Source organism: Phragmites australis, chromosome 5 (assembly GCF_958298935.1).
Source record: "Phragmites australis chromosome 5, lpPhrAust1.1, whole genome shotgun sequence".
NCBI classification, from domain to species: Eukaryota; Viridiplantae; Streptophyta; class Magnoliopsida; order Poales; family Poaceae; genus Phragmites; species Phragmites australis.
In genome coordinates this window covers 5,910,279-5,934,199 of record NC_084925.1, presented here as the reverse complement: position 1 = coordinate 5,934,199, position 23,921 = coordinate 5,910,279, and the positions used below count along the sequence as shown (strand labels likewise).

Sequence of the window (23,921 nt, the reverse complement as noted above, 5' to 3'; positions counted from 1 at the left end):
TAGTGTACATACGACATCGATGTTTCCTTCCCAGGAAGCACCCGTACCAAAACATGGACAAGCAATTCGATGGCATAAGGGAGAAAACGTTACCTCCGAGGCATTTTAGCGAGGAAGATGTCCACAATTAGGTTAAGAATATCAATGTTGTCCTTGGCAAGCAAAAAATGATCCTCCAAGAACAATGAACAAAAAGAAATAAGAAATAAGAAATCAATACTATACGAGCTAGTGTATTAGAAAAAATTAAATGTACACTACTCTATCGACAACATGCATGTAAAGAAGAATATCTGCGAGAGTCTGGTCGGTACATTGCTCCAAATGAAGGGAAAAGGAAATGATCATGAGAACGCATGCTGACCATGAAGAAATGGGCTTAAGGCCGAAGCTCCATGCACATGATATGGACAAAGGAAAACACCTACCACCAACAACTATCACTCTCTCCAAGAAGGAGAAAAAAGAATTATGCGAGTTCTTACACAGTGTGAAAGTTCCCTCCAGTTAATCATCCAACATCGCAAGACTTGTTTCGATGAAAGAGCTGAACATGAATTTTTCCATGATGAAGTCTCATGATTACCATGTGATGATGCAATCACTACTTGCGGTAGCTATTAGGAACATCCTCCAAATTAAGGTTCACGAGGCTATCCTAAGCATGTCCTTTTTCTTCAATGCAATTGAATAAAAGGTGCTCGACCTAGACAAGAAAAAAGACACCTTGGGACTTTATGTGTTCTTGAGGTGTATTTCCCACAATCCTTTTTCAATATCATGGTACATCTCACTGCTCATTTTGTGAAGGAAATACACTACATTGGCCCCGTGTCCTGCATCACATGTTTCTATATGAGAGATATATGGCATTCTCAGGTCGTACGTAAAGAATCAAGTCTTTCCTTAGGAATGCATCGTGCAGGGTTATGTGACGGAGGAGGCATTGGAGTGGTCTGTTAATTCATTGACCCAAATAACCCAATTAGCGTGCCTAAGTCTCGTCATGTGGGGAGGCTCGCAAGTGTAGGGGTTCTAGGGAAGATGGCAATAACTCTTGATCCGAAGGCATACAACCAAACTCAATTCCTCGTGCTGCAACAAATGAGCGAAGTGTGCTCATATGTCGATGAGCACAAGCAGATGCTACTTGAAGAGAATCCAGGGCAGACTGAAGCTTGGGTTGCAAGACAATATATGCAAATGTTCACGACTTAGTTCCAAGATCAAATCAGTCAATTGAGTATTCCTACAAGTGCTTTGATGAAAAAATTGGCATCAGGCCCAATATACACAAATATGACATATCAAGGGTACGATATAAACAGATATATATTTTACACGATTCCCTAAGATGAGAAGAGCATATACTAGAACAGTGGTGCCTACATAGATGCTTATAACAACGACATGAAGAGGGGCATATACTATGGTCAAATAGAGGAGATCTGTGAGCTAAACTACTTGGGATTCAATGTAGCCATGTTTCGGTGCCGTTGGGTACATGGGACATAGGACGTCACTAATGAGAAGTATGGATTAACTAGTGTTGATCTCAATCATGTCGGATACAAGTCTGAACCCTTAGTACTCGCTAAAGATGTTCGTCAAGTCTTTTATGTGACTGACACAATAAAGAAGAAACACCATGTGGTTCTCGCTGGGAAAAGATGCATCGTTGGAGTTGCAAACGTCGTTCATGAGGAGGAGTTCAATCAATTCAATGAAATCCCTCCTTTTGCTATTGTAATCATGCCACACCTTTCGTAACGAGTGCGGGACCCTTCACCAATGACTAGTCACCAGTGATGCGTTCGGGGTGACGGGTGCGGAACCCATCATCCATGTCTGTTATGACCCGCCACCCTTAGCCTTTTTTCACATAGTTAAGTGACCTTACAGGAAATATGAACCTTTACTAGTGTAAACTTACTCTTAGCACTTACACATAAAACTTTTGGAGTAGGTCGACGTTCCAAGAATTATTGAATACTCATCCATCCTCCATTGCTAAAAGACCCAAGGCGAGTAGATTCGACCATCGTGTCAAGACCCTCCCACTTCGGAGATAGCTTGTTGTTGTTTCGTTGGCTCTAAACAGGTCTTAGAACCATGTTCCCTGCTTGGAGGGATCGTTGTTAGATGTCTTGGTTGTAGTAGCTCCGAAGGGATTTGATATTTGACTGATCGTATCAGCACTTGAGTCCTTTCTTAGTAAAGATATCAAAGGAGACGAAAAGGATCTTGAAGCCCCCGAGTTCTGCTGGAAAAGGACCCCAGAATATCCATACCCCAAGTTGCAAAAGGCCACGATAATTGATTGTTTGTAGAGCTTGAGCTAGTTGATGGACACATCTGATGTGAAACTGGCACTTAACGAATCCTTTTACCATCTCGCTCATATTATGGAGAACCGTAGGCCAGTAAAAACCTTGTTTAAAAGCCTTTCTGACCAGGGTTGGGAAGGGAGCGAGAGCTTCGCACACCCCTCCGAATTTCTTCGAGTAGTTTGCTACCATGCTTCTCAGATATGCATGTCATGAGCACTCCATGGGCACCTCTTTGACAAGAGGGTATCTTCGACCAGGGTATACGTCCCAACCCATGGAAAACCTGCTCAGATAGTGCCTTGTACTCGGGTATGAGTCAAACTTGAAGAAACTTTTGGATTGGACCTATCCACATATCTTCGTACTCGAGTGGAGTTACAAGTTCCCCTGTGACTCCTTGTGGAGGGTCAATTCCTAGTGATATCCAGAGCTGGTTATAGGTCTCTTGGACCATTGCTCCTTCATTCGTGTTGTCTTATGATGTCATGAACGGCTTCGAGAGTCTTTTTTAAAAGATCCCGAGATGTCCTGCAGATCATGAGGTGGCTAGTCGGGAAAGACTATCGGCGAGGCAATTGTCTTTCTCGATCCTGGTGAATTTGTTTTCTAGCTTTATCACCTCCGTAAGGTAAACAGTCATAGTCTTATATGAGGTTTAATACTCCTTGCCAACTCACTTCGCCACCAGCTATTAATCTCAATTCATGAAGATGCAGTGGAGGCCAAGTGTAGGAGCTACTTGAAGGCTGGCGAACAAGCCTTCGAACTCGGCTACGTTGTTTGTAACCAGGAAGTCAATCTATAAAACATATCGTATGCATTCTCCACTCGGGGAGAGGAGGGTTGCCCTAGACCCTAAACTTTTGAGCATTAGCAATACATCAAAGTACAATTTCGCACCTCGGGTGCCTAATCATGGGCATTCTAGGGCTGGTTCCTTGAAGAGTCACCATCAAGTCCGAGTTGAGGGCGTCATACGTCTTGCTCCCTTTTCTTGATGAAAAAAGGGTCTCCTCAACATTGGATGCCTTGTTAGAGATGTTCATCAGCTCTTTGACTGTATGAGGGTTATTGATGGCGATGTCTTTGGCACACCTACGATTCCTTCAAAGTTCCCCTGTAATAGATCACAGAGTTGCTCCCCCGAGTAGATCGTCTTTGACTGTAGATATGAGGATATAGGTGAGCAGGAGGGCTTTGCTCCTGAGGTGTTGTCATTGGTGGGGGAAGAGACTTGGTATTTGCATCCATTGGGTCGTCATCCTATATAGGGTTAGACTATTTACTACTTCCGTACAAGATAGTGAAAACTTCTCGGGGGTATGTTCCACTGGAAGTGCAGTCTATGTCCATCATGGACTTGTCATTAGAGGACGCCTCCAGGAAGGATCTTCGACAATCCATATCATCGGAAGCCTCGAAGAAGATCCCGACTTGTGGCAAATGTCGCTTGTGTGAACATCTTAGTTATCGAGCGATTCGAGCTCGATATCGTATGCCTTGACACACACATCCATAAAATGACTTGCGTCATCGTTGGAATCATCGCCAAGGAAGGTGTCGCCTAGATACACCCAGTCGATCATCAGACCATTAGGCGATAGGGCAAATTTATCATAGAAGTCTTCGTCTGAGTAGTCGAATTTCAACGCAGTCTTAGGTGAAGTCAGCAACATGGCTCGTGGCGAAGATTCAGCATTGTTGGTTACGATCCCCATGGATGACACCAGTTGTCGATGATTAGTAAACCACCAATCTTACGAATATATGAATAAATTAGGGGAATACTCCCTGCTACCGAATCAAGCACCGGAAGATAGAGATGTATATAGGTTCGAACCTCTCGGAGGATAATAATCATATGTCATGTGTTCTGGTATTGATCTTCAGACATATTACAAGGGGGGTAGTGGCTAGCCTAGATGGGATCTTAAACTAGTCGAAGGCTCCTTGTGCGTAGTCTGACGAGTTGTCAATATAGATCGCGATTATGGTTGTCAATTGGCTCATGTTCCGCTTGAACTTGAACTCCCCCTTCGCAGGTTCCCCTAACTCTGCATGTATGTGTGTGTGTGTGTGTGTCATACACAGCGAGTCTATTCTACACCTAGTTAAAATGTAGTTTACTGTTGTGCAACCCCTAGTTACAACTCAAAAAACTATTAGTTATAATCTGCTAGGTAGACCAATTACAACCGAGCATCCAGAAGTATATAATTGCAACCTGAGAAGCTAATGAGTTACGTTTTAAATTGCACTATGATTACCATCGTGTTTCTTAGGTTGTACATCATTAGACAAGGAATTCGTTAGGAGTTACGTTCATTCATAACGTAATTGCAACTAATTTTTTTTATGTTTGTTTGTAACTCCATGTCTTGTGGATTAACACTACTATTTTTTTATTGTAACTAGGGGTAGCGCAACAGTAACTAGAGTTGAGTCTAGGCACATAATATATATATATATAGACACATACACACGATAGTGTTATTCTATACCCAAGGTGTAGAATATTTATTCTACACCCAACCAACCCAGCCCATCGCCTGCCACAGTCGGTCATTGGCCCCCTGCTCCCACCCTGAGCATTCGTGCCACATGCCCTCCCCCGTCGCGTGCGCCCCTGTGCTTGCTCGTACTGCCCGTCACGTTTCACCCCCGCCTCCGTACCCATGCGCCACTGTCGCCCGCATCAACTACTGAAGTTACTGAATGACTTGGAACTACTGACAACTACTTTATAAAACTACTTATACTACTAGCACAACTGACAACACTACTGAATAATTTTACTATGACTTTGAACTATTGAACAACTACTGACAAAAAACTACTGATACTACTGAAAAAAACTATTGACAACTACTAACACTATTGCCACACCACTGAACAATTTTACTATGAATTGTAACTACTAAGTACTGAACTATTAATGACTATTGACACTACTAAAAAAAATTCTATGACTTTGAAACTACTGAAGAAAACTACTCACAACTACTGAAGAATATCTGGATAATTACTGTTTGACAACTACTACACAACTATTGAAGAATTACCAAAGAATTACTGAGTGACAACTACTGGACAACTACTAGACACTACTGAATAATTAGTAGATAACAGCTACATGACACTCTGAAGAATTATTGGATGATAACTACTTAACACTATTAGATAACAGCTACTGGCACATGGGCGCGTGCACCGGGCGTGCACGGCTGGGTGGCCACGTGGCACGGTGCGCTGGCATGGGCTAGCGTCACGCCACATGTAAGCACGGGCATAGAGTGCGGGACTGAAGCAAGGCGAGCGCCGAGGCTAGCATCACGCCACGTGGCGCATGCGGGTGAGCGTGTGCATGCTGGCGCGTGGGCTGTGGGAGGTGGGTTAGGAGAGTAGGTCGAAGGGGGTTGCATGGGACACCAGAATAATATTCTATACCCTAGATGTAGTATATATATATATATATATATATATGGGAGTTGCCATGTAGCATATGGATTTCTTTATAGTAAGATTGTGTCATCTTTAAACTTATGGATATACTTGTTTATTTAAGGGATATCCTAGAACCTACTATTAGTTTTCATACATTCAAGAACTTCTTTCCATGATACATCAGTATGCTTTAAGAATCTAGAAAACCCTAGAAAAATTATATAAGTATAGGACAATCGTACACGGTAGTTATACACTTACTACTCATCGTCAGTATCATAACCTGCATCGTGCCCTGCACGACATGATTATACGAAGATGGTTCTTGTACTGCCATATCATATGACGCAAAAGAGAGGGCCACACGATCCTACAGTATTGTCGGGGAATGATCCCTGACAATAATCCGGGGTATACCAGATGACGTGCACGTTGATCCGCGTTTCCTATACACATGTAACAACTTGGACTCAAGAACACCAAAGTTTATCTAAGTTCAGGCCTCTCGTGAGATAATAGTCCTACGTCTTATGTATTGCCTTATGAATTGGGTGAACTTGTTACAGAATATCTTTACCCTTTCATATACCAGGAGAAAAAATGCACAAACAAACGGAGTGCCAAACCCTACGGCAGACTTGCACATGATGGAGCCAACTACCTCTAGCACATCATGATGTTGGATAGGCATGACTGCCCTGCTCTGATCGTCTTGTGCGTCATGTACCATCATCAAACATCGTCACGCTCATCCATCAGACCATTTCGCGAGATTAAATACTACGAGACGGGTCACTATAATTCCACACTGCCTCACAACCATATCACGCCGAAAGCAAGTGACTGGAGAAGAGAAAAACACTAGAGTATGCAACATTAATTGATATTTGACCAAGTAGGTGGGTATCTGCTCTGCGACCAACGAGAGTTGGTCGCAGAATCTCGCTACGCGATCAAAGGTTGGTCGCACAAGCTTCTCACTAGTCATATGATGTGGCTATAGTCTTAACCATACCTATCATATACTGACACTTCGCGGTATGGGACCCGCCATATGAGACACTCTTTACCTAATACACCAACAAGTATATCTTTTAATTTGTCTCTGCGTCCTTCCTTCTGCATCCACTAAGCCTTAATGAAAAGCATAACAAGGTTGTGGTTGGAACCCTTTAATTTCCTCTCCGAGCGCGATGAGCAGCAGAGAACTTTGTAGACCTCTGATAGGGTGTTCAGAGCTATGGGTTTTGTGTAAATTCTGATTATTTCTACAGTGATTTATTGTGAGAAATGCAAAATTGGTATCCCAGGTAAATGACAACGTCCTAGAGCTAGCCTGCTCCGTTCAAGACGCTATCTAGCTATCCCCAGCAGCTTTCTGGTTTCCTCTATACATTTCTACCATTTCAGAAGGGGTCTAATTATGCAGAAATGTGCAAAATTAAGTAATAAAAAATAGAGAATAATTATATAATACAATCCTTGTCGAATTAGCAACGATTTTGCTTCGAAATCCTTTCATTTAAGTAGCAAGTCCAAGTCTCTTTATATGCTCTAATTTGTGAGACCTGACTTAGCTTGAATAATGCTTTTAATTAAATTTCTGTTTTCTAAAATGAGATTTACTGAATTTTTCATGACTTTGAGGTTTAAACCAATTTATCTTTTCTTTCTTTTTGCTTCATATATAAAAAATGATTGAAGGAAAATTTTGGTCATGAAGAATTCTATCTCTCGCATAGGAATAACTATAGGCTAACTGACTGATGTCGATTCTCTCTGGCAATAAGTGGTTTCGATGCTTGTTTTCGCGGTGACGGAGATGGGTAGGGACTTGTTGGTTTCTAGTGTCTGCGTTGGACCTTGTAGTGTGTGTTCCTAAACAAATCAAGAACCAAACAACAAACCAGTTAGTAGAACTGTATTTTATAAACAGGTTGAAGGAGAATAGGATGAATGGAATAATATTTGTTAAAAAGAAAAGTATTTAATTGGTTCTATTTATCTGAGCAAGCTGAGCTGATTTTATATTTTGTTAACTATAGATGTAAAAGTTAAAATCGTGAATAGTTACTCGTATGAATATAATTTTATAGCACCGATAAGCATGCCCACCTACGTGAGCTGCCGCCGAGTAGGCTACGAATGAAGCTCGATTGAGACATGAGGAGATTGTAAATTTGTATCAGCTAGAGTATGCTGGAATTGTAAATATAGTCAACTAAACATGGTTTTTCAAAGGCTGTAAACGTGCATCCACTGCTACAAGGTGCTGATGCTCTCGTCATCGCTGCACTGGAAACGGAAACGCTTGCTTGCGTGCATGACGTGAGAAGCACTGGCAGTTCATCAAGCTTGTTTGGCTGAGCGACTGGGATCGATCCCACTTCGCACACCTGGGCGTTTGGATCTGAATAATTTCCCGAGCCTCTTTCATGTGACGTCACAAAGGTATTACGATGTAACTATTATCTACGGGATCCATAGTGGGTCCTGATAATATATCTAAGGACATGACCTTCATGTTGTGTGTAGTTGTAAAGCTGGTCATATGTATGCATGATGTGTGTTTAGGTGTGTGTTGTGTGTAGGGTGAGTGCGCACTCATAAACAGATACTACAGTTACACCTAGTGGAGAAACATCAAAAAAAAAACTTGTTTGGCTGCTTTCTTTCAGTTGGAGTAAAAAATGTCGTATGACTGGCTGAAAAACAAATGGCGAAAATTTTGACGCAAACCGGCTTCATTGTGCAACCCAGCATCAGAGGCCATCCAATCCACATCCAATGATCCGAACTCATCCCACCATCCCACTCTGCACTTTTCACAGATAACCCATTACACATTTTCAATGTTTTGTGCTTTTGTCCCTTATTTGCCTGCCCATAGTTGCACCTAGCATCGACATTCACAGGTCACTGGAACTCCGAGGCCAAGTGTCGGCAACGTCCTTGAATGCGGCGATCCAGTGATTAACTCAAGAGCGACGATCCATCAACAACCTTGATGGTGATGGGCTAAAGGGTGATGGCTAGGACAGCGCCGCCCTGAACGATGACAGACGTGACGACGACAAGCTCGATGGCAACGCCCTAGATGGAGATGGGATACGACAGAGACAGGGATGACAGCGATGACCTAGACGGTGATACCCTATACAACAACAGGTGCAACCTTGCCCTGGACGTCAACCTTATCGTCGCCAACCTTACTCGAACACCACCTTGGCGATAAACATGAAGACTGCCTTGTCGCCGCCAACCTTAGAATCCTCGTGGTCCCGGCACCCACAATGTCCACGTCAACATTGTTTGCACCCATATTATCCGCGTCGATGCCAAATGATTTTCTAATCAAGGATGATAGGTGCAACACTCTATGAAAGTGCATAATTCCATTGTGTGTAAGTGCAAATAACATTATAGGCATAATTCCATCATGAGCATAGTATATCATTTGTATATTTGGCACATTGCTGATCGCAATAAGTGTGTTATGTTGTAGGGATTAATATGTGCGTCGGAAGTGCCGGATCACTTCGTACCAGCTGTGGGGATAGAGTTTGCTGATGTAGAATTAAGAAGTTTTACAAAAATTATGCTCTTGAAGCTAGGTTTTCAGTTCGAATAGGACTGTGCCCATGATGTGCAACCAGCTCGGGATGCTATCGCATCTTCGCTTGTGCGCCGCCGCCATTTAGGCCTTGAGGTTGTTCACCGTCACCATGAGGACGGGTACTGTCGTTCAAATGCGCCCACAAGGGGCGCAAGCTGTACAACTAATTCATCGTTTGGTCACTCCCAACGGTTGCAACGACGAGAGAAGTTTATTACTCTAGATTAACAACGTCATTGGCGTTTCAAATATCAAAAACCTTTTTACGAGTCATTTCAATTCTGCTAAAAAGTCACATGCATTTAATAAGATATTCCTAAAGGACGCAGAAAAAGGAGAATGCAAACTTTAGGCTTTTGCGGTCCGAAGTAAATCCCTGACTAGGTAAGCCTATGTCGATAGAGCTCTATTCGGTCAAATGAACTCCTGCGTACTTAGAAAATGTTCTATTTAATCGGAGGAACTCCTCGGTTAGGAAGAATATATGTTATCAAAGATTATTACTGACTAGGCAAATTTTAGCACTGACATATTCTCGATTGCATATAATCCAGTTGCCCTTTTTTAGCAGAGTCGTGCGCTAGCTTGGTGAGAAATAAATAATCAATAATTAAAAAATTAATAAAATATGACATATCTTTAGAAGATGTATATACAGGTGTTCTTAACCCGCAATAGGGTAAAAAACACGTGCCGATATGCTAGCGTCTCCAAATCCTAGGGGTCTCACGTCTTCGGAAGATCCACGGCACTAATATGACTGTGATGCACTTATTTAAGCCGGGTTTTGTAAGAAAGAAATTTTATAAAATTCGATTTTATAAAAAAGATTTTTTTTTATCACGTGTCTCTCTTTCCTTTTAATTATATATATCAACTATTAAATCAGAAAAAAAAATATAAATTAGAGATCTTTCGGTAAGTATCTCATAAAATTTTCTTCGGGTCCGTGAGGTTTGGAAAGCAGTACGGTACTAACCGACGGCCTAACCGCGGCTTGAACGGCAGGGTTGTCACGTCAAGATAACCCAAAGCCCGGAACGATCCCGTGGGGCCCGCCCGTCACCATGCGCTCGGCCGCTGATCTGGCCACGGACGCGCGAGATCTCTCCCCGCCCGCAGTGGGGCCGCAATGATTCCTCCTCCGAAACCGAAAGCGAGGTGAGATGCTGCGGATAAGGAGGGAGGCCGCCATTATCGCAACGCCGCGTCATCTAATCGAGCCGGAAAAATAATGGGGATAAATTCGTCGTGAAGCGTGCAAGCGGCGGGAGGAAGGGATTTTTCTCGGCGACGCCGAATCTCTTCCAATCCGTCCGCTGGTGCCAAGCCGGGGCTAGGGTTCTCGGAGATCGTGGGCGCGGCCTCTGCTGCTCTAGCCGCCTTCGCCGGCGAGCGGGACCGGATGCTATGCTGCTGAGCTGCGGGTCGCTCTGCTCCTGGGTGCGCCGCCTCGTCGCCTGCGTCGGGTACGTACGCCTCCCTCTCGCTCGCTCTCTCGTCTCGTCGTCATCTACTGCTGGGTTTGCCCGCTTGCTGCTCTGACGTGATTGGTGTAGATTGGGTTTACGCGATTGGCTGTAGCCGCTGGTGAGATGGATTTTTTTACTGTTACCGGTTACTGGTCCATAATGACCTCTGTCTGGATCAGAAGCAGGGTCCGGATTGGCTGTAAATCTCAAAACCCAGTTAACAGGCCAGTTTCCCCCTGTAGATTGGCCCTGTAACGGTTAGCCGTTTGAAATGAACGTTGCTTGTTATTGTATCCTAGTAGTAATTTTTAGGGTGGACATTAGCTGCATAGAGAACTCTTGGTGATTTTCCGGCAATGCTGGTTATCGTCCTGATGCTTTTGCTTTGGTGTTAGATTTCTGTCGGAGGATTAACTCCTGTCGCAGGGATCTCGAGAGACCTATTTTTAGAGATTCGGCCGGGGGATGATCCTGAATAAGTTCGTCGAAGAGATGGATGAAAGTAAATGCAACGGCTGGTGGTGGGGGTGAAGATCTAGTGCAAAGAGGAGTAAATGCACCGAAAATTTAGACAGGTTCGGGCCGCACGGGGGCGTAATACCCTACTCCTGTATGGATGTAATAACTGTCCTGAGGAAGTCCCTCAAGGATGTTACTGGTTACAAGAATATTTGTCTAACTAAGAGCTTGGAGCTCCTTGTTCTTGGGCAGGGTCTGTGGTTCGGTTCTTGGTGCTTCTGTGTTCGATGCTTGCGGTCTCTTGGATGTCTCGGATGTATCTTCGGTCTCTTTGGGTTGGGTTCTCTTCGGCCTCCTCAGTCTCTCTTGGGTACCTCTTCCTCTTCTGTGTGCCGACTCTTTTATGCACTCGCCGGCTGCGACATGCCCCAAACGGGAAGGAGGGAAAGGCGTCATCATTTTCTTCTGGGTGAAGTGACCGGGGAGTGGAAAACGCAGCGCACGCCCGGTCACCTGTCACCATAAACATCCTGGCAACGGACGCCGTAGAGGGAGCCCACCGGGCAGCCACAGAGCAACCCGGCGTGCCCGTCCTGTCTTGTTCCTCTGCCACGGCAGGGCGGCAGGCGGAACGTCTTGATCCTGGCAACGTTATCCCGAGACACACCGGATGATACGGGACGGGACCCGTGCAATTAATGACCCCACGCCTCTCTGCCAAATCATGGCAGGAACTGACACTGCAGCGGGAGCAGTTGGGGATATCAGGCCACGCACACTTATTAAATGCGACCTCGGACCTCTAACTGATTGACACCTCATCGGCGGGCCCCTCGGGGACCTTTCTGGGTCGTCGGGGCATCAAGTGTTTAAGGGTACTGTTCACCTCCCCGAGCACTCTCTCCTGAGAATGCCTATCCTTGCCCTCGGGATACCGGGTGCTCGGAGGCACTGTTTACCTCCCCGAGCACTCTTGCACGAACATTCGGGGAACCGAGTGCTCGGGGGCTGCCACGCGCAACCCCGAGCACTCTCTCCCGAGCACTCTTGCACAGATCTTTCAGGGAACCGAGAGCTCGGGGGCTGCCACGTGCAGCCCCGAGGACTCTCTCCCGAGCACTTTCATACTGACCCTCGGGGAACCGAGCGCTCGGGGGCTGCGGCAGCCCCCGAGCACTCTCTCCCGGAACTTAGCTCTTCTGATCGTCGGGGGACTAGGGTGCTCGGGGGTGACCGGGCACTTCCCCGAGCACTTTCTTCCCGGAACTTTAGACTTTACGGATCATCGGGGAACCGGGGTGCTCGGGAACCAGTGACTGTGGCCCCGAGCACCTTCTCCCGGGACTTGAACTTTCCTCACTCCGCAGGAGGGATCTCACGGAATGGCGACACGTGGCGGATGGCCGGCCTGGCCTCGGGACTCAGGACCCTCGGTTCCTGATACACCGACAGTTTCCTTTGAGATACTTTTCTTTCCAGCTCGTTAAATCTTGCAATCAGCAGCCTCTTACGGAGGTTTTGCATAAAAGAGTAACGAGGATTGGGTTTGTTCCTGTAGATTAATATCACAGTGTGCATTTATTCGAGAAACTTAAAAGAGGAAGTTGTTAGCTCCTGTTTCTGTGCCCGTTTGGAATGAGGCATGTATCTTTACTTGCAATTTCTTTAAAAGTGTGATATGTCTTAATGTTATGGGCTCATGGTTCATTTAAGAATACTGGCTAGTAATGGTGGAAAGCTAGTTACCTGCAGTAACAGACTGATATCCAAAATGCTAGTTCAATTTAAATTTATTATATATTGGTAATTGGTTTCTCATCATCTTTTTAGTTGGATCTTGTGGGTTTCTTCTCTAGCCTACCTTAACTTGCTTGGGACAAAGGCTTTGTTGTTGTGTTGGTAATTGGTTTCACTGCCTTGAGAGTTTGTTCCTTGACGCCCTAGTTGTTTTTTACTTTTTATTCTGTAGATAATATATATCAAATGATTGAGTGAACAAAAAGCCTGCCTGACAAGAGTGAAAGGGTTTGGCCTTAGGTAGTAAATGCTTCATGGCTACTGGATGACAGTCATCCTGATGATTTCCAACCTGTTAGCTATAGCTGGACCTGGTAACTTGTGCAAAACTTGTACTAATCTACCTTCAGGAATTGATCGAATTATATGTTTTTTACAAAAGAAGGGTGGGCCTGGCTCAGTGATAGTTTCTATCCACTTGTGTTCTGGAGGTCCTGGGTTTGAATCAGCCTCTTTGTAAAAAAATGCAAGGGTAAGGCTGCCTAGAAATTCCCGTCCCAAGACCCCACAATGTATGTTAACTTTCAGCACTGGGTACGCCCTTTTTTTGTTTTTACATAAGCCCTTTTCTATTTGTTTGTGCTACTTATCATCCCAAGTACCTGGTGGTAATCATTTGTTGGCCAATCCTGGTTTGCAACAGAGCAGAGGTTGTTTTGGATGTGCTCAGCCTACTCCAATAATAGCTGTCGATGAGCCTACAAAAGGTTTAAGAATTCAAGGGCGCTCAATAAAAAAGCGTAGTTTGTCTGAGGACTTTTGGAGTACAAGCCCGCACGAAATGGAGAACAGTGCCATGCATTCCCGACATAGCATGTCTTCAATGAGCTTAACAGCACAATCTAATGATCAACACGCAGCTGGAAGTGGCAGTAACCCAAATGAGTTTGTAAATCAAGGTAAGATCATTTTCATGTCAGCAATTGCATTAAATACGGTGTGCATAATGTTTTCTTGTTTTGTAATCCTAAATGTTTGTTCCATACTCCCGTGTACTTTCAGATAGCACTAGCCTAATATTTGTAATTTGAACTTCCATTCATGCTCATGTAGATTGCATTTCAACATGGTGTGTTTGTGCTTTAGAAATTTCTACGTTTACTTAGGAACATGGCAATCTTACAATTTGATGTATGATATATATGTTTGCAACTTATTGCCTAGCATGGCCATATGCAATAGTTGTTAAAGCTTCGTAATGTTGCTACTCTAAATGATAGTTAATTTCTGTTACCTGTTAACTATGCTTTATAATCTGGAAAGTTGAGTCATTTGAATTCTTTAACTGAGCGTGCGTCTGGCAATAAGCCAATTTAAACCCTCATAATGGCCACATAGCCACATCATAAATCATTTGCTCTCATGCCTCCCGAATCCCAACTCTAAAGGGAAGGTAGCAGGTTACAACCCTTCATCTTTTTCTATGATATAAACGATAAACACAACACGTAGATTATTCACTGATTTGATTTTTTTTTTTCCATCTGTACAACCATAGGTCTTCTACTATGGAACCAGACTAGACAGCAGTGGGTTGGAAACAGAAGGCGTAATTCTCAGGGTCAACAACAACTTCGAGGACCGAAGCTAAGGTCAGTTATCTGCATTTCCCTTTTGATTATGGAAGCCCAGAGATCTGGAATTTTCTATGTTTTTCAATAACCAAGACATCTTTTTAGTATTTTTTCTAGTATTGGTTATATGAAAGACCTTCTTGAGTACCAGCTTGGAAATGACGAGATTGCAGTTTCTGTCATTCTTTGAATTGTTACGTGAAATACCATAAATTGTGCTGTCTGCAGTTTCCATTGATATGCTATATGTATCAGCAATCTCCAATCTGCTTGTTACCTGATTGTCAATGTAGCGGTGATGCTCCACAAATGCAGAATCTTGTGAAATGCTTTGAAATTAGGGTAGTTTCTGATGACGGCTTTTGCACTGATGTCACTTTGGCACCACTCTGTTTTGACTTGTCTGTGCCTGGTGACTGCAGTTGGAATGCTACATACGAGAGCCTGCTCGGAAGCACGAAACCCTTTGCACGACCGATCCCTCTTGGTGTAAGATCTCAAGAAACGCTGCATGCCATCTTTCCTTTTCGCATACATTCTTTGTAAAACAATGCATTTACTTGTGCATTCGGTTTTCTATTGGCAGGACATGGTAGAATTCCTCGTGAACAGCTGGGACCAGGAAGGTCTATATGATTAGTTGGTTAATTCAATGGTATTGTTTGAGGTCACATTATTAATCTCTGAGATCGCAACTTCAGTTTTCAAAGCTTGTGTGGTGATGAATATGGATTATCCTGGAGACAGGATGGCATCCCTCTCTTAAGCAAATGTAAAATATTATTTACTAGTTGTGTTCACAATGCTTAATATCGCTCTTGTTCGTCATGTGCTGAGCTGGATCATATATTTTCAAACCTCTTATGCTTGGTTTAGTGTAATCTTCTGGGCTTCTATAAGGCTGGCGGCCAGAAAACCAGAAAATTTGCAGGGGATATTAAGGGCATGTTTGTTTTAGTTTAGAATGTGATTATTTAATTCAATTTGATTTGTGGATTGTAAGAATTAGTTTTTATTTTGTGACTTTACTTTTGCTTTTGAGGCTAAAATTTATAATCAGAATAAAAAAACAAACAGGATCTAAGCCATGATCTGAGTTTTCTGGACATATTTGGCCCTGTGGAGTTTCGGCCCCTTTTGAGGCTACAAAATGGAAGAAACGCAGAGACACATACGCAGAGACATAGACGCTTGCGAAACAGGGTGCGCCATACTATGCTGGCCATGCTTTTTCTTGGAAAAGTCTGGTGGACACATCAGTAATAAGCTAATTAGACATGAAGATATGTGCAAAAATAACTCTGTAGTCCATGTTTTTTTTGTGTCAAATCTGCTTTTAATTTGTAGGTGCTCCCAGAAGGTCATGGAACTTGGAGGATGGCATCTGCTCTCCAGATGCCTCTCCGGGCTTCTCTGCCTCTGCCTGTGTAGTCTTGTCTTGGCCTCCTCCTTTATATGCAAACCGTCCCCGTCCCGGTCTCCAAGCAGTGCGATCAATTGATCAGAGTGAGGTAGTTTCACACATGGCTTTAGCTCGCCTGTGCCTCAACAAAGCCCTCGCCGGCCGCCTGGCGGTGCCGGCGGCGGCAGCCAGTTCTTGCGCAGGCTTGAACCTTCATTCCCTCTTCTCGTCGGCGGCAGCTGACAACACCGCCGGAGCTCCCCCGGGAGGTGACGCCAACCGCCGGGAGGTCGCCGTGACGGACCAGTCCGGCGCCGCACGCCGCGGCGGCCGCTGGGCGTGGCGGGACCTTCGCGAGTTCACCCCGTTCCGCCTCGTCGACGGTACCATACTATCCAGCACTCTCCATGACATCTTTGGCAGCGCTTGTAACTGAACCGTCATACACGCCGGCGGCTGATGCCAACGAGCACGCATGCACGCAGGGCTGGGGAGCGCGCTGTCGCAGGTGGCGGAGACGCTGAGCCGTCCGCTGGAGCGGCTGGCGCCGTCGCGGCTGCTGTCCGGGAAGGTGCGGGAGGACGAGGCGCGGTACCGTCTGCGGTTCGAGGTGCCGGGGCTGGGGAAGGACGACATCCGCGTGGCCGTGGAGGACGGCGTGCTGGTCATCGAGGGCGAGAAGAGGGAGCACGACGGGGAGGAGGACGGCGAGTGGTGGTCAGCGAGCGGGTACCACGCGAGCCTGGTGCTCCCGGAGGACGCGCGGGCCGAGGGGGTCACGGCGGAGGTGAAGGACGGCGTGCTGTACGTGACCGTGCCGCGCACCGGGAAGCGCAAGAGGAACGTCACCGAGGTGAAGGTTCAATGAGGCTCGCGCGCGCGTGTGATGTTGTGCAAGTGATCGTCTGGCTCTGGAGGCGGGGAGCATCTGCAGAATGTCTCTGGAAAATCAGCAACACGACACTGTAAAAGTGTGGCAATTGTCCTAATTTATCCTTGCAAAACATGAAAAATCTATACTATAATAAAGCGCGAGTTTTTCTAAAAATATTTCTTACCCAATAATTATCTACCTAAATCAATTTGAAAACGTTGGATCTATTGTATACTTTCACATCCAATGTTTCATGCGAGAAAGCCAGCGTTTATCCCTCCTTCACGCCACTTCCCTCACCGGTGATTTTTCTACCCGCCCACTAAACCCACACCTCCACCTCACCCCTATCATTGCTGCCCTCGGCTCCACCTTCCTCCATCGATCTCGACCTCGCCGCCTCCTCCGTCGATCTCAATCGGCCGCCTACCTCTCCATCATCCTCAGCTCTGCACCCTCATCCTCACAACACACCTCCTCCCTAAATCCTCATATCTGCCTCCTCTTCATCCTCGCGACGCGCCTTCACACCACACCCTACCCTGAATCTAGATCCACCGCCACCACAACTACCTCCTCCACCACCGTGAGGACTAGTAGGGCGGCGACGGCATGGGGCGGGACGATGGCGAGGTCGAGACCACCTCGGCAAGGAATCCGCTGGCAAGGTACCAACCGGCAAGGAACCCGCTCCCGGCTAGGAACCCGTCGCTGGCTCCCCTGCTCGATCTAACGACCTGGCCCGTTGTGTTGTGAGAACGCTACGAAATGTACGAGACGAGACGGCGCCTCACCTCACGGATGATGGCCACGGCGAGCGTGATGAAGGCGGTGGGGAGACAACCGATGGCATCCGAGCGGTGGTGCATGTATCGTGACCTGGCGTTATCGCTACAGTGCAGTGGAGTTCCTCGAGGGGTCAGCTTCCGCCACAGGAACTTCATGATGATCTCTGCATGTAACCCTAACCCCATCCCATGAGTTCTTCTCGTTCTTCGCTCAGAGCAATCCAAAACCAAATCCGCCTCTATCGGTGGATGAACACCACAAGCGGGGATTCTGAGGGATCCCCTTTGAGATTCGACCGGGGGGCTGATTCTGGATCTACCTCGTACGTGGATTTAATGCGAATGTATGAGAGCTAGGCGGGACAGATGATCGTCGGCTAGTAGGAGTAAATGCACAAGGGATTTTAGACAGGTTCGGGCCGCACGGGGCATAATACCCTACTCCTGTGTGTCTGGTGTGATATTAATGCTCTTGAAATGCCTTTCTCTGGATCTCTGTGTTACAAGGTTTTTTCTCTAAGTCTTGAGCTTCGTCTGAACCTCTAAGAACCTCAGCTTTCCTTTTCTTAGCTTGACCTATTCTTCTACGAAGTGCTCCCCCCCCCCTTTATCCTATCAAGGGGAAGCTTTACGTGCCCAGAACGGGGGCACGAGTTCCCGTAAGCTATAAATGAAAAGCAACCATCATGGGTCTAAAGTTTGATGTTACAGGGGTTGAAAATGCGCCCTTCGACCGGTCCCGTCGTTCATTACGTCCCAACTTTAGCAGGTGCAAGGGGACCCACCGGGCAGTCACTGAATATCCCCGCATGCCCGTCCGATCAGAGCAGATCTGACACGGTCTAACCCGGCAGGGTGGCAGGCGATACGTCTCGAGCCCAGTGACGACATCTCCAAGCCGTTTCCTTTATGGACCCCGCAGGGTGACGTGCGATGAGACCCATCGTATTAAATGTCCTCACGCCTTCCTGCCAAGCGGTGGCAGGGACTGACGTACCCAGTACGACAGGCGTGGGGGGAGTGGTTGGATGTGACAGGCCACGCTCCCTCTTAAATGCAACATCGGACCTCCCACCGATTGACACCTCATCGTGGAGCCCTTGTGGGGTCCACCAGCAAAGGGCTTCTCAGGTCCTCGGAGAACTCTGGGTACTCGGGGACCAACTGTTCTTGACCCTGCACCATCTCTCGGATTCTTCTCTTCTCGGGTCCTCGGGGAACTCCGGGTACTCGGGGGCCAACTGTTCATTGCCCCGAGCACCCCTCCCGGAACTGGCTCTTCTCAGGTCCTCGGGAAACTCTGGGTACTCGAGGACCAACTGTTCATGGCTCCGAGCACCCCTCCCGGAACCGCCTCTTCTCGGCCCTCGGGGAGATGGTCCCCGAGGGATGGCGCCACGTGACATTATGCTGTCCTGGCCTCGAGACTCGGGGACCCCTGGTTCTCGTGTCACCGACAGCCTCGCCTCTACAGCCGCTTTCTGCTGAACGTGTCCAAGGAGGAGCTGGAGTCGTTCGAGCGGATCCTATTCCTACTGGAGTAGGTGCACTGGTTTTACGAGGACAACTCATTGGAGAACAACCCCAACCTCAATTCCCTCTCCTTCAAGGATTTCACCTCCCTCGGTACTAAATCCGTCTCTCTTAGTTAGAACCCTATCGGAGATTTTCGTTGGATTGACTGCTGACGCTGCTATCATTGTTGTGGTGGATTCGATGGGTGGTGTGTGTAGTGTTCAAGAGTTGTACTACTCTCAGGCCCTACATCGCGCACCTGTAAGATATCTACAAGGACTTCAACCAATACAAGTTTCGTATCCCCATCTCTGGTGCCATTATCCTGGAAGACACCTATGAGAGGGTAATTTACTAATTTCTTATTTTTTTTACCTCAACCCTAGGAGTTTGGATATTAGGTTACAACAACGGCATTTTTTTCTGTATCAAACATTGGAAATGAGTATGCCCTATATCAATTATCCATCTAGGAGAAATCATAAGTTTAAAGGCTGAATGTGTTACATACTTATATTAACTGGTAATCTCTTATTAATTATTATAGATGTTCTATCAGAAAGTTACCTCAACACATACAATTTTACATATTGGTCTGGACTAAACTAGGCACATACATAAAATTTCTTTATTCTTTGACCCCTTAGAGCTCAATTTTATTGGGTTTTTGTTTTTGTCATCTTTGAAGGTCAATTTACCTTTGCCCCTTATCTACAGTGCCTGCTTGTTAAGGGATGGAAAGCTGGGGCCAGCTAGAGCTTTCCTCGTGGAAAGAGGAATAAAGATGAGGAAGATCATACTTGCGCTGTTAGAGAAGTAAACTTCTGCCTGTATCATGTTCTGCTCTGCAGTTTATGTCGAACATATTTTTGCAGCATGGAACTAGATATTCTTAAATATCATCAAAAACCATTTACTGCTTTGTGATGATTGTAGTCCTTGTTTGATTTGAGTTTACAGAGTGTTTACTTTTCTTCACTGTAAATTTATAGATCTAGATATTGTGCAATGCTTTTACATCTAACTTTCTTAATTGAAAGCTTCCATCACTTCTTTGTGGCAAATGGGCATTTCATTAAGCCTTTACATTCTGTTGACAATGAACCCCTGTGATATTACTGTGATCTGTAGAACTCATTTTTTTCTTTATGATATTGGTAAGATGTCACAATATCAAAGACAACAATTGAATATCCAGTTTATAGCATTTTACACATAAAAAAACATGATTCAAATATTTATTTGCTAAAGGCATTTTTTGCATAACTTTACTGAGTATGGCGGTTTTTCATATGATGTAGTCAGCGCTTTGCATGAGCTACTTGAAGATCTGTGGTGATAAAAAAATTTCTTTGTTCCATGCTGGAGCTTTTATGTCCATACTTGGCAGTTCCTCTTGTTCAGCACATAACTAATTTTCACTAAGTAATCTACTCACATAACAATTCAGGTTCCTTAGGAAATTGGATGTGATGTTGCGACGCTTTTGAAGATGGATGATTACATTGATGTTTCAATTGGACAACAAAAAGTTCAACTCTATATCATAACTGGTGTGAAGAGAGATACCGTGTTTGCACCTCAAACCAAGAAAGAAATTAGTGTATGCAAAATTTTAAAATCGTTATCTTTTTTATGGGCCAAAATGCATATTACATTTTTCTAATTCCTATTGGTGGCCTGCTTGGTTCTATCTACATGTTCTGAAGATATTCCTATTCATAAAGCTTGCCAGGCTGTGTTTAAAAGAAATAAAAAGGAAATGATAGTATCTTGCCAGGTTGCTCAGTATGCAGTAAAGTTAGCTCCTTGCTGAATAGATGGTTGTTCCACTTGTATCTTAATGTCCTACATGATAGTTTTTGCTTGCACCTGTTGTGTTTTATCTTCTTTTAATGTGGTCTACAAACTGCTTGAGATATCTTATCATTGTCCCATAAACTATTAATTGTCATTGTCCCTTTCTGTTCACTACTTTTTGTGTTTAGTGAACAATTGAAGTTATAGTTCTTTGCATTGGCTGTTTTTCCTTCACACTTCATTATATCCTTTTCTGTATCTGTTGTTTTCTTTTCCGCGACACCCAGACCCTCCGTGACCTCCAAGGTTGCATCTCCCTGTCACGGTGACAGCCCCCTTCTCTGTTTGACTGCTCTGAACAATGCCAAATTTTCCATGCCTAAATGAGCATTGGTAATGGAGGTGGATCGAGCATGTCAGGTTCATGTCCCCACATGTAGTTTACTAATTGTTTGGTCTTGTTGGGATTGTAGTTTACTTGTGTGGGTAAGGATTTCCTGAATTGTAGGGTGATGCTAGCATGCTGTTAATTCATTGGTGCTAAGGCTTACTGAATGAGCATTTTTTGGGCTGCCTATTTGGTCCAAGTTTTCTGAAGTAAAGGTGGGGGAGTTTCCATTTCAAATGAGTATTGTTTGCCAGAGGTTAGCTATAGTGCTCTGGACCTTGATTCGGTAGTTGTAATGCTTTGTGACCATTGGTGATGTAATGCCATCTTAGACCTTGGAAATGTCAGGTATCATGAACTTTGGTTCTTGATGTGTTTGTTTTGGAGAGTTTGCTTGCTTTGGCTATGTGCTGCCTTATCTTACAGATTGTTACCTTGTGACAGCATGGTGGTTCTCTTATTGAAGGGAGTAATCCAGTCACTGGTCACATAATCTCCATAATGATTGGAGTGAAGAATGGATAACCTAAAAGGGTAATTTTTAGCAAGCCCAAAAATTATGAGACTTTATTGAACTTTAGTGTATATTGATCTCCTTCCTAACTTGGGTTGTGTGCTTTTGTGCTTCTTAGACCATCAGCTACATGGCAGAGAGAGTTGTGGGAACTGGATCATTCGGAATTGTCTTCTAGGTACAGTGATGGTTGCTTTGTTTAAATTTATTCCTTTATAAGTTTTTTTAATTATCCTGATTGTATTTTTTTCAGGTAAATCAAGGCAAAATGTCTGGTGACTGGTGAGACTGTTGCAATTAAGAAGGTTTTACAGGACAAGCGTTACAATAATAGTGAGTTGCAAATAATGCGATCCATGGATCATTGCAATGTCGTTTCCTTGAAGCATTGCTTCTTCTCCACCACCAGCAGAGACGAACATTTCCTTAATTTGGTGATGGAATTCATTCCTGAGTCGCTATATCGTGTGGTGAAATATTATAGCAACATGAACCAGAGGATGCCACTTATATATGTCAAATTGTACACCTATCAAGTGGGAAATCATTTCTAATCTTTAGAACTTTTACGACTATTTATTGATACTAAAATAGTTTGATGTTGTGATATTGATTTTGATTGGTCCTTTTATGCAGATCATGGATTAGCCTATATCCATACTGTACCTGGAGTTTGCCATAGGGACATGAAACCTCATAATCTTTTGGTATCTTCTTTTTATACGTGACAGTTGATTTAATAATATTTTAATATATGATGATATTCACTTTACTGGTTTCGACATGTTGATCCTCTGACTCATCAAATCAAGATATGTGATTTTGGGAGTGCCAAAATGTTGGTAAGTAGATGCACTGTTTGGTCTTGTAGCTCTTCTACAGTTAAATATATCATATTAGTTCTTATTATTCTACGAAGGTGTAATTCAGCACTTTGATTAGCCTGCATGAATTTTAGTGATTGAAGTAGCCCTATCTTTTTCTTTAAAAAGATATTGAATTTCAAATTTAGGAAGCTACCCCTTTTTAGAGAAAATTCCGTATATGCCTCTAAATAAGTGAAATTCCTCTCTTTTAGGTTGTGTGGGTCTCTGGACTCACATTAAGTAAGAACTTCAGTGGCATGATGGATGAGGGAAGGATCTAGTGTCACACAAGGTTTATCCTTGCCTCCTTTTTACTGCTGCTTTAATGCGAACCAGTTCCTTCTGGGGTTTATCTAATTTTTATGGTTCATTTTCAGAGTTTCTAGATTTTCAAGTTTTGAATATATACAGTTATAATTTGCTCACTTTAATCCTCTTTTGATTCACCATCTAATCAGGTTAAAGGTGAAGCAAACATATCATATATATGCTCACGTTATTACCATGCTCCAGAGCTCATATTTGGGGCAATTGAGTACACAACATCAATTGATATATGGTCATCTGGATGTGTTCTTGCTGAGCTGCTTCTTGGCTAGCTTAGTTTCTGTTCTACGCTTCTGAAGGGTTGCGGGTAGGCTACGCTAGCACAAAATAAATTTTCTCTACCGCATTCAAACAGGAAGCCATGCGAGTAGGGGATCATGAATTGTTACCACTTGACGAGCAGTGCAACGGAAGAAGAGTTGGAGCAGACCAATCCAACGTCGTGCACGTCAAGTAGTCGATCGTCAACCTCGTCCCGAGCACGTCCCGAGCACCTTCCGAGTACTCGCGGGTACGTCCCGAGTACTCCCGAGCAGATCAGCACCGCAATAGTAGCAGCGCCTCTATGGTATCCACACGTACAAGGATGAAATCGCCGTGCGCCGGTGTGCTAGCACCGCGCGCCCGGCTAGGGTTTCGAAGGGAGTTCGGGAATAGGAGGCAGCCAGGGTTTTTGGTGGCAAGGTCTGTTTTTCTGAAAAAAAAACTCAATGCGCCTTGGCCCCTGCCTATTCTTATATAGAGCACGCTAATGG

General features: G+C 44.7%; 2 protein-coding genes and 1 long non-coding RNA gene across 4 annotated transcripts; all 3 read left to right on the top strand.

Annotated features, from left to right (window-relative positions):
* The first annotated feature begins 10,579 nt into the window (after nt 1-10,579).
* On the top strand, nt 10,580-15,520 carry LOC133918584 (uncharacterized). 2 transcript variants are annotated; one of them, XM_062362523.1, is made up of 5 exons: nt 10,580-10,859; nt 13,767-14,017; nt 14,617-14,710; nt 15,115-15,181; nt 15,279-15,520. In XM_062362523.1, the coding sequence occupies exons 1-5, from the start codon at nt 10,801-10,803 to the stop codon at nt 15,330-15,332; spliced, it is 525 nt and encodes a 174-aa protein (XP_062218507.1). In that variant the 5' UTR covers nt 10,580-10,800; the 3' UTR covers nt 15,333-15,520. The 2 variants fall into 2 exon arrangements, with proteins under 2 accessions (XP_062218507.1, XP_062218508.1); XM_062362524.1 differs by having other exon boundaries at nt 13,762-14,017.
* Nucleotides 15,521-15,669: 149 nt separating this feature from the next.
* Nucleotides 15,670-17,142, top strand: LOC133918583 (23.6 kDa heat shock protein, mitochondrial-like). Its single transcript, XM_062362522.1, has 2 exons — nt 15,670-16,477; nt 16,580-17,142. The coding sequence occupies exons 1-2, from the start codon at nt 16,216-16,218 to the stop codon at nt 16,960-16,962; spliced, it is 645 nt and encodes a 214-aa protein (XP_062218506.1). The 5' UTR covers nt 15,670-16,215; the 3' UTR covers nt 16,963-17,142.
* A 3,510-nt stretch (nt 17,143-20,652) lies between these two features.
* Nucleotides 20,653-23,455, top strand: LOC133918582 (uncharacterized). Its single transcript, XR_009909796.1, has 8 exons — nt 20,653-20,874; nt 21,359-21,396; nt 21,904-21,993; nt 22,092-22,151; nt 22,237-22,306; nt 22,610-22,815; nt 23,052-23,131; nt 23,298-23,455. It is a non-coding gene; the product is annotated as an uncharacterized LOC133918582 (long non-coding RNA).
* The last annotated feature ends 466 nt before the right edge of the window (nt 23,456-23,921 follow it).

What these genes read in the sequence shown, in the direction of transcription:
- LOC133918583 (XM_062362522.1), top strand. Translation starts at nt 16,216, where the DNA reads ATGGCTTTAGCTCGCCTGTGCCTCAACAAAGCCCTCGCCGGCCGCCTG. An exon ending in CCCGTTCCGCCTCGTCGACG is followed by an intron (nt 16,478 to 16,579) that starts GTACCATACTAT and finishes GCATGCACGCAG; the next exon opens with GGCTGGGGAGCGCGCTGTCG.
- LOC133918584 (XM_062362523.1), top strand. Translation starts at nt 10,801, where the DNA reads ATGCTGCTGAGCTGCGGGTCGCTCTGCTCCTGGGTGCGCCGCCTCGTC. An exon ending in AAATGAGTTTGTAAATCAAG is followed by an intron (nt 14,018 to 14,616) that starts GTAAGATCATTT and finishes GTACAACCATAG; the next exon opens with GTCTTCTACTATGGAACCAG. An exon ending in CACGACCGATCCCTCTTGGT is followed by an intron (nt 15,182 to 15,278) that starts GTAAGATCTCAA and finishes TTCTATTGGCAG; the next exon opens with GACATGGTAGAATTCCTCGT.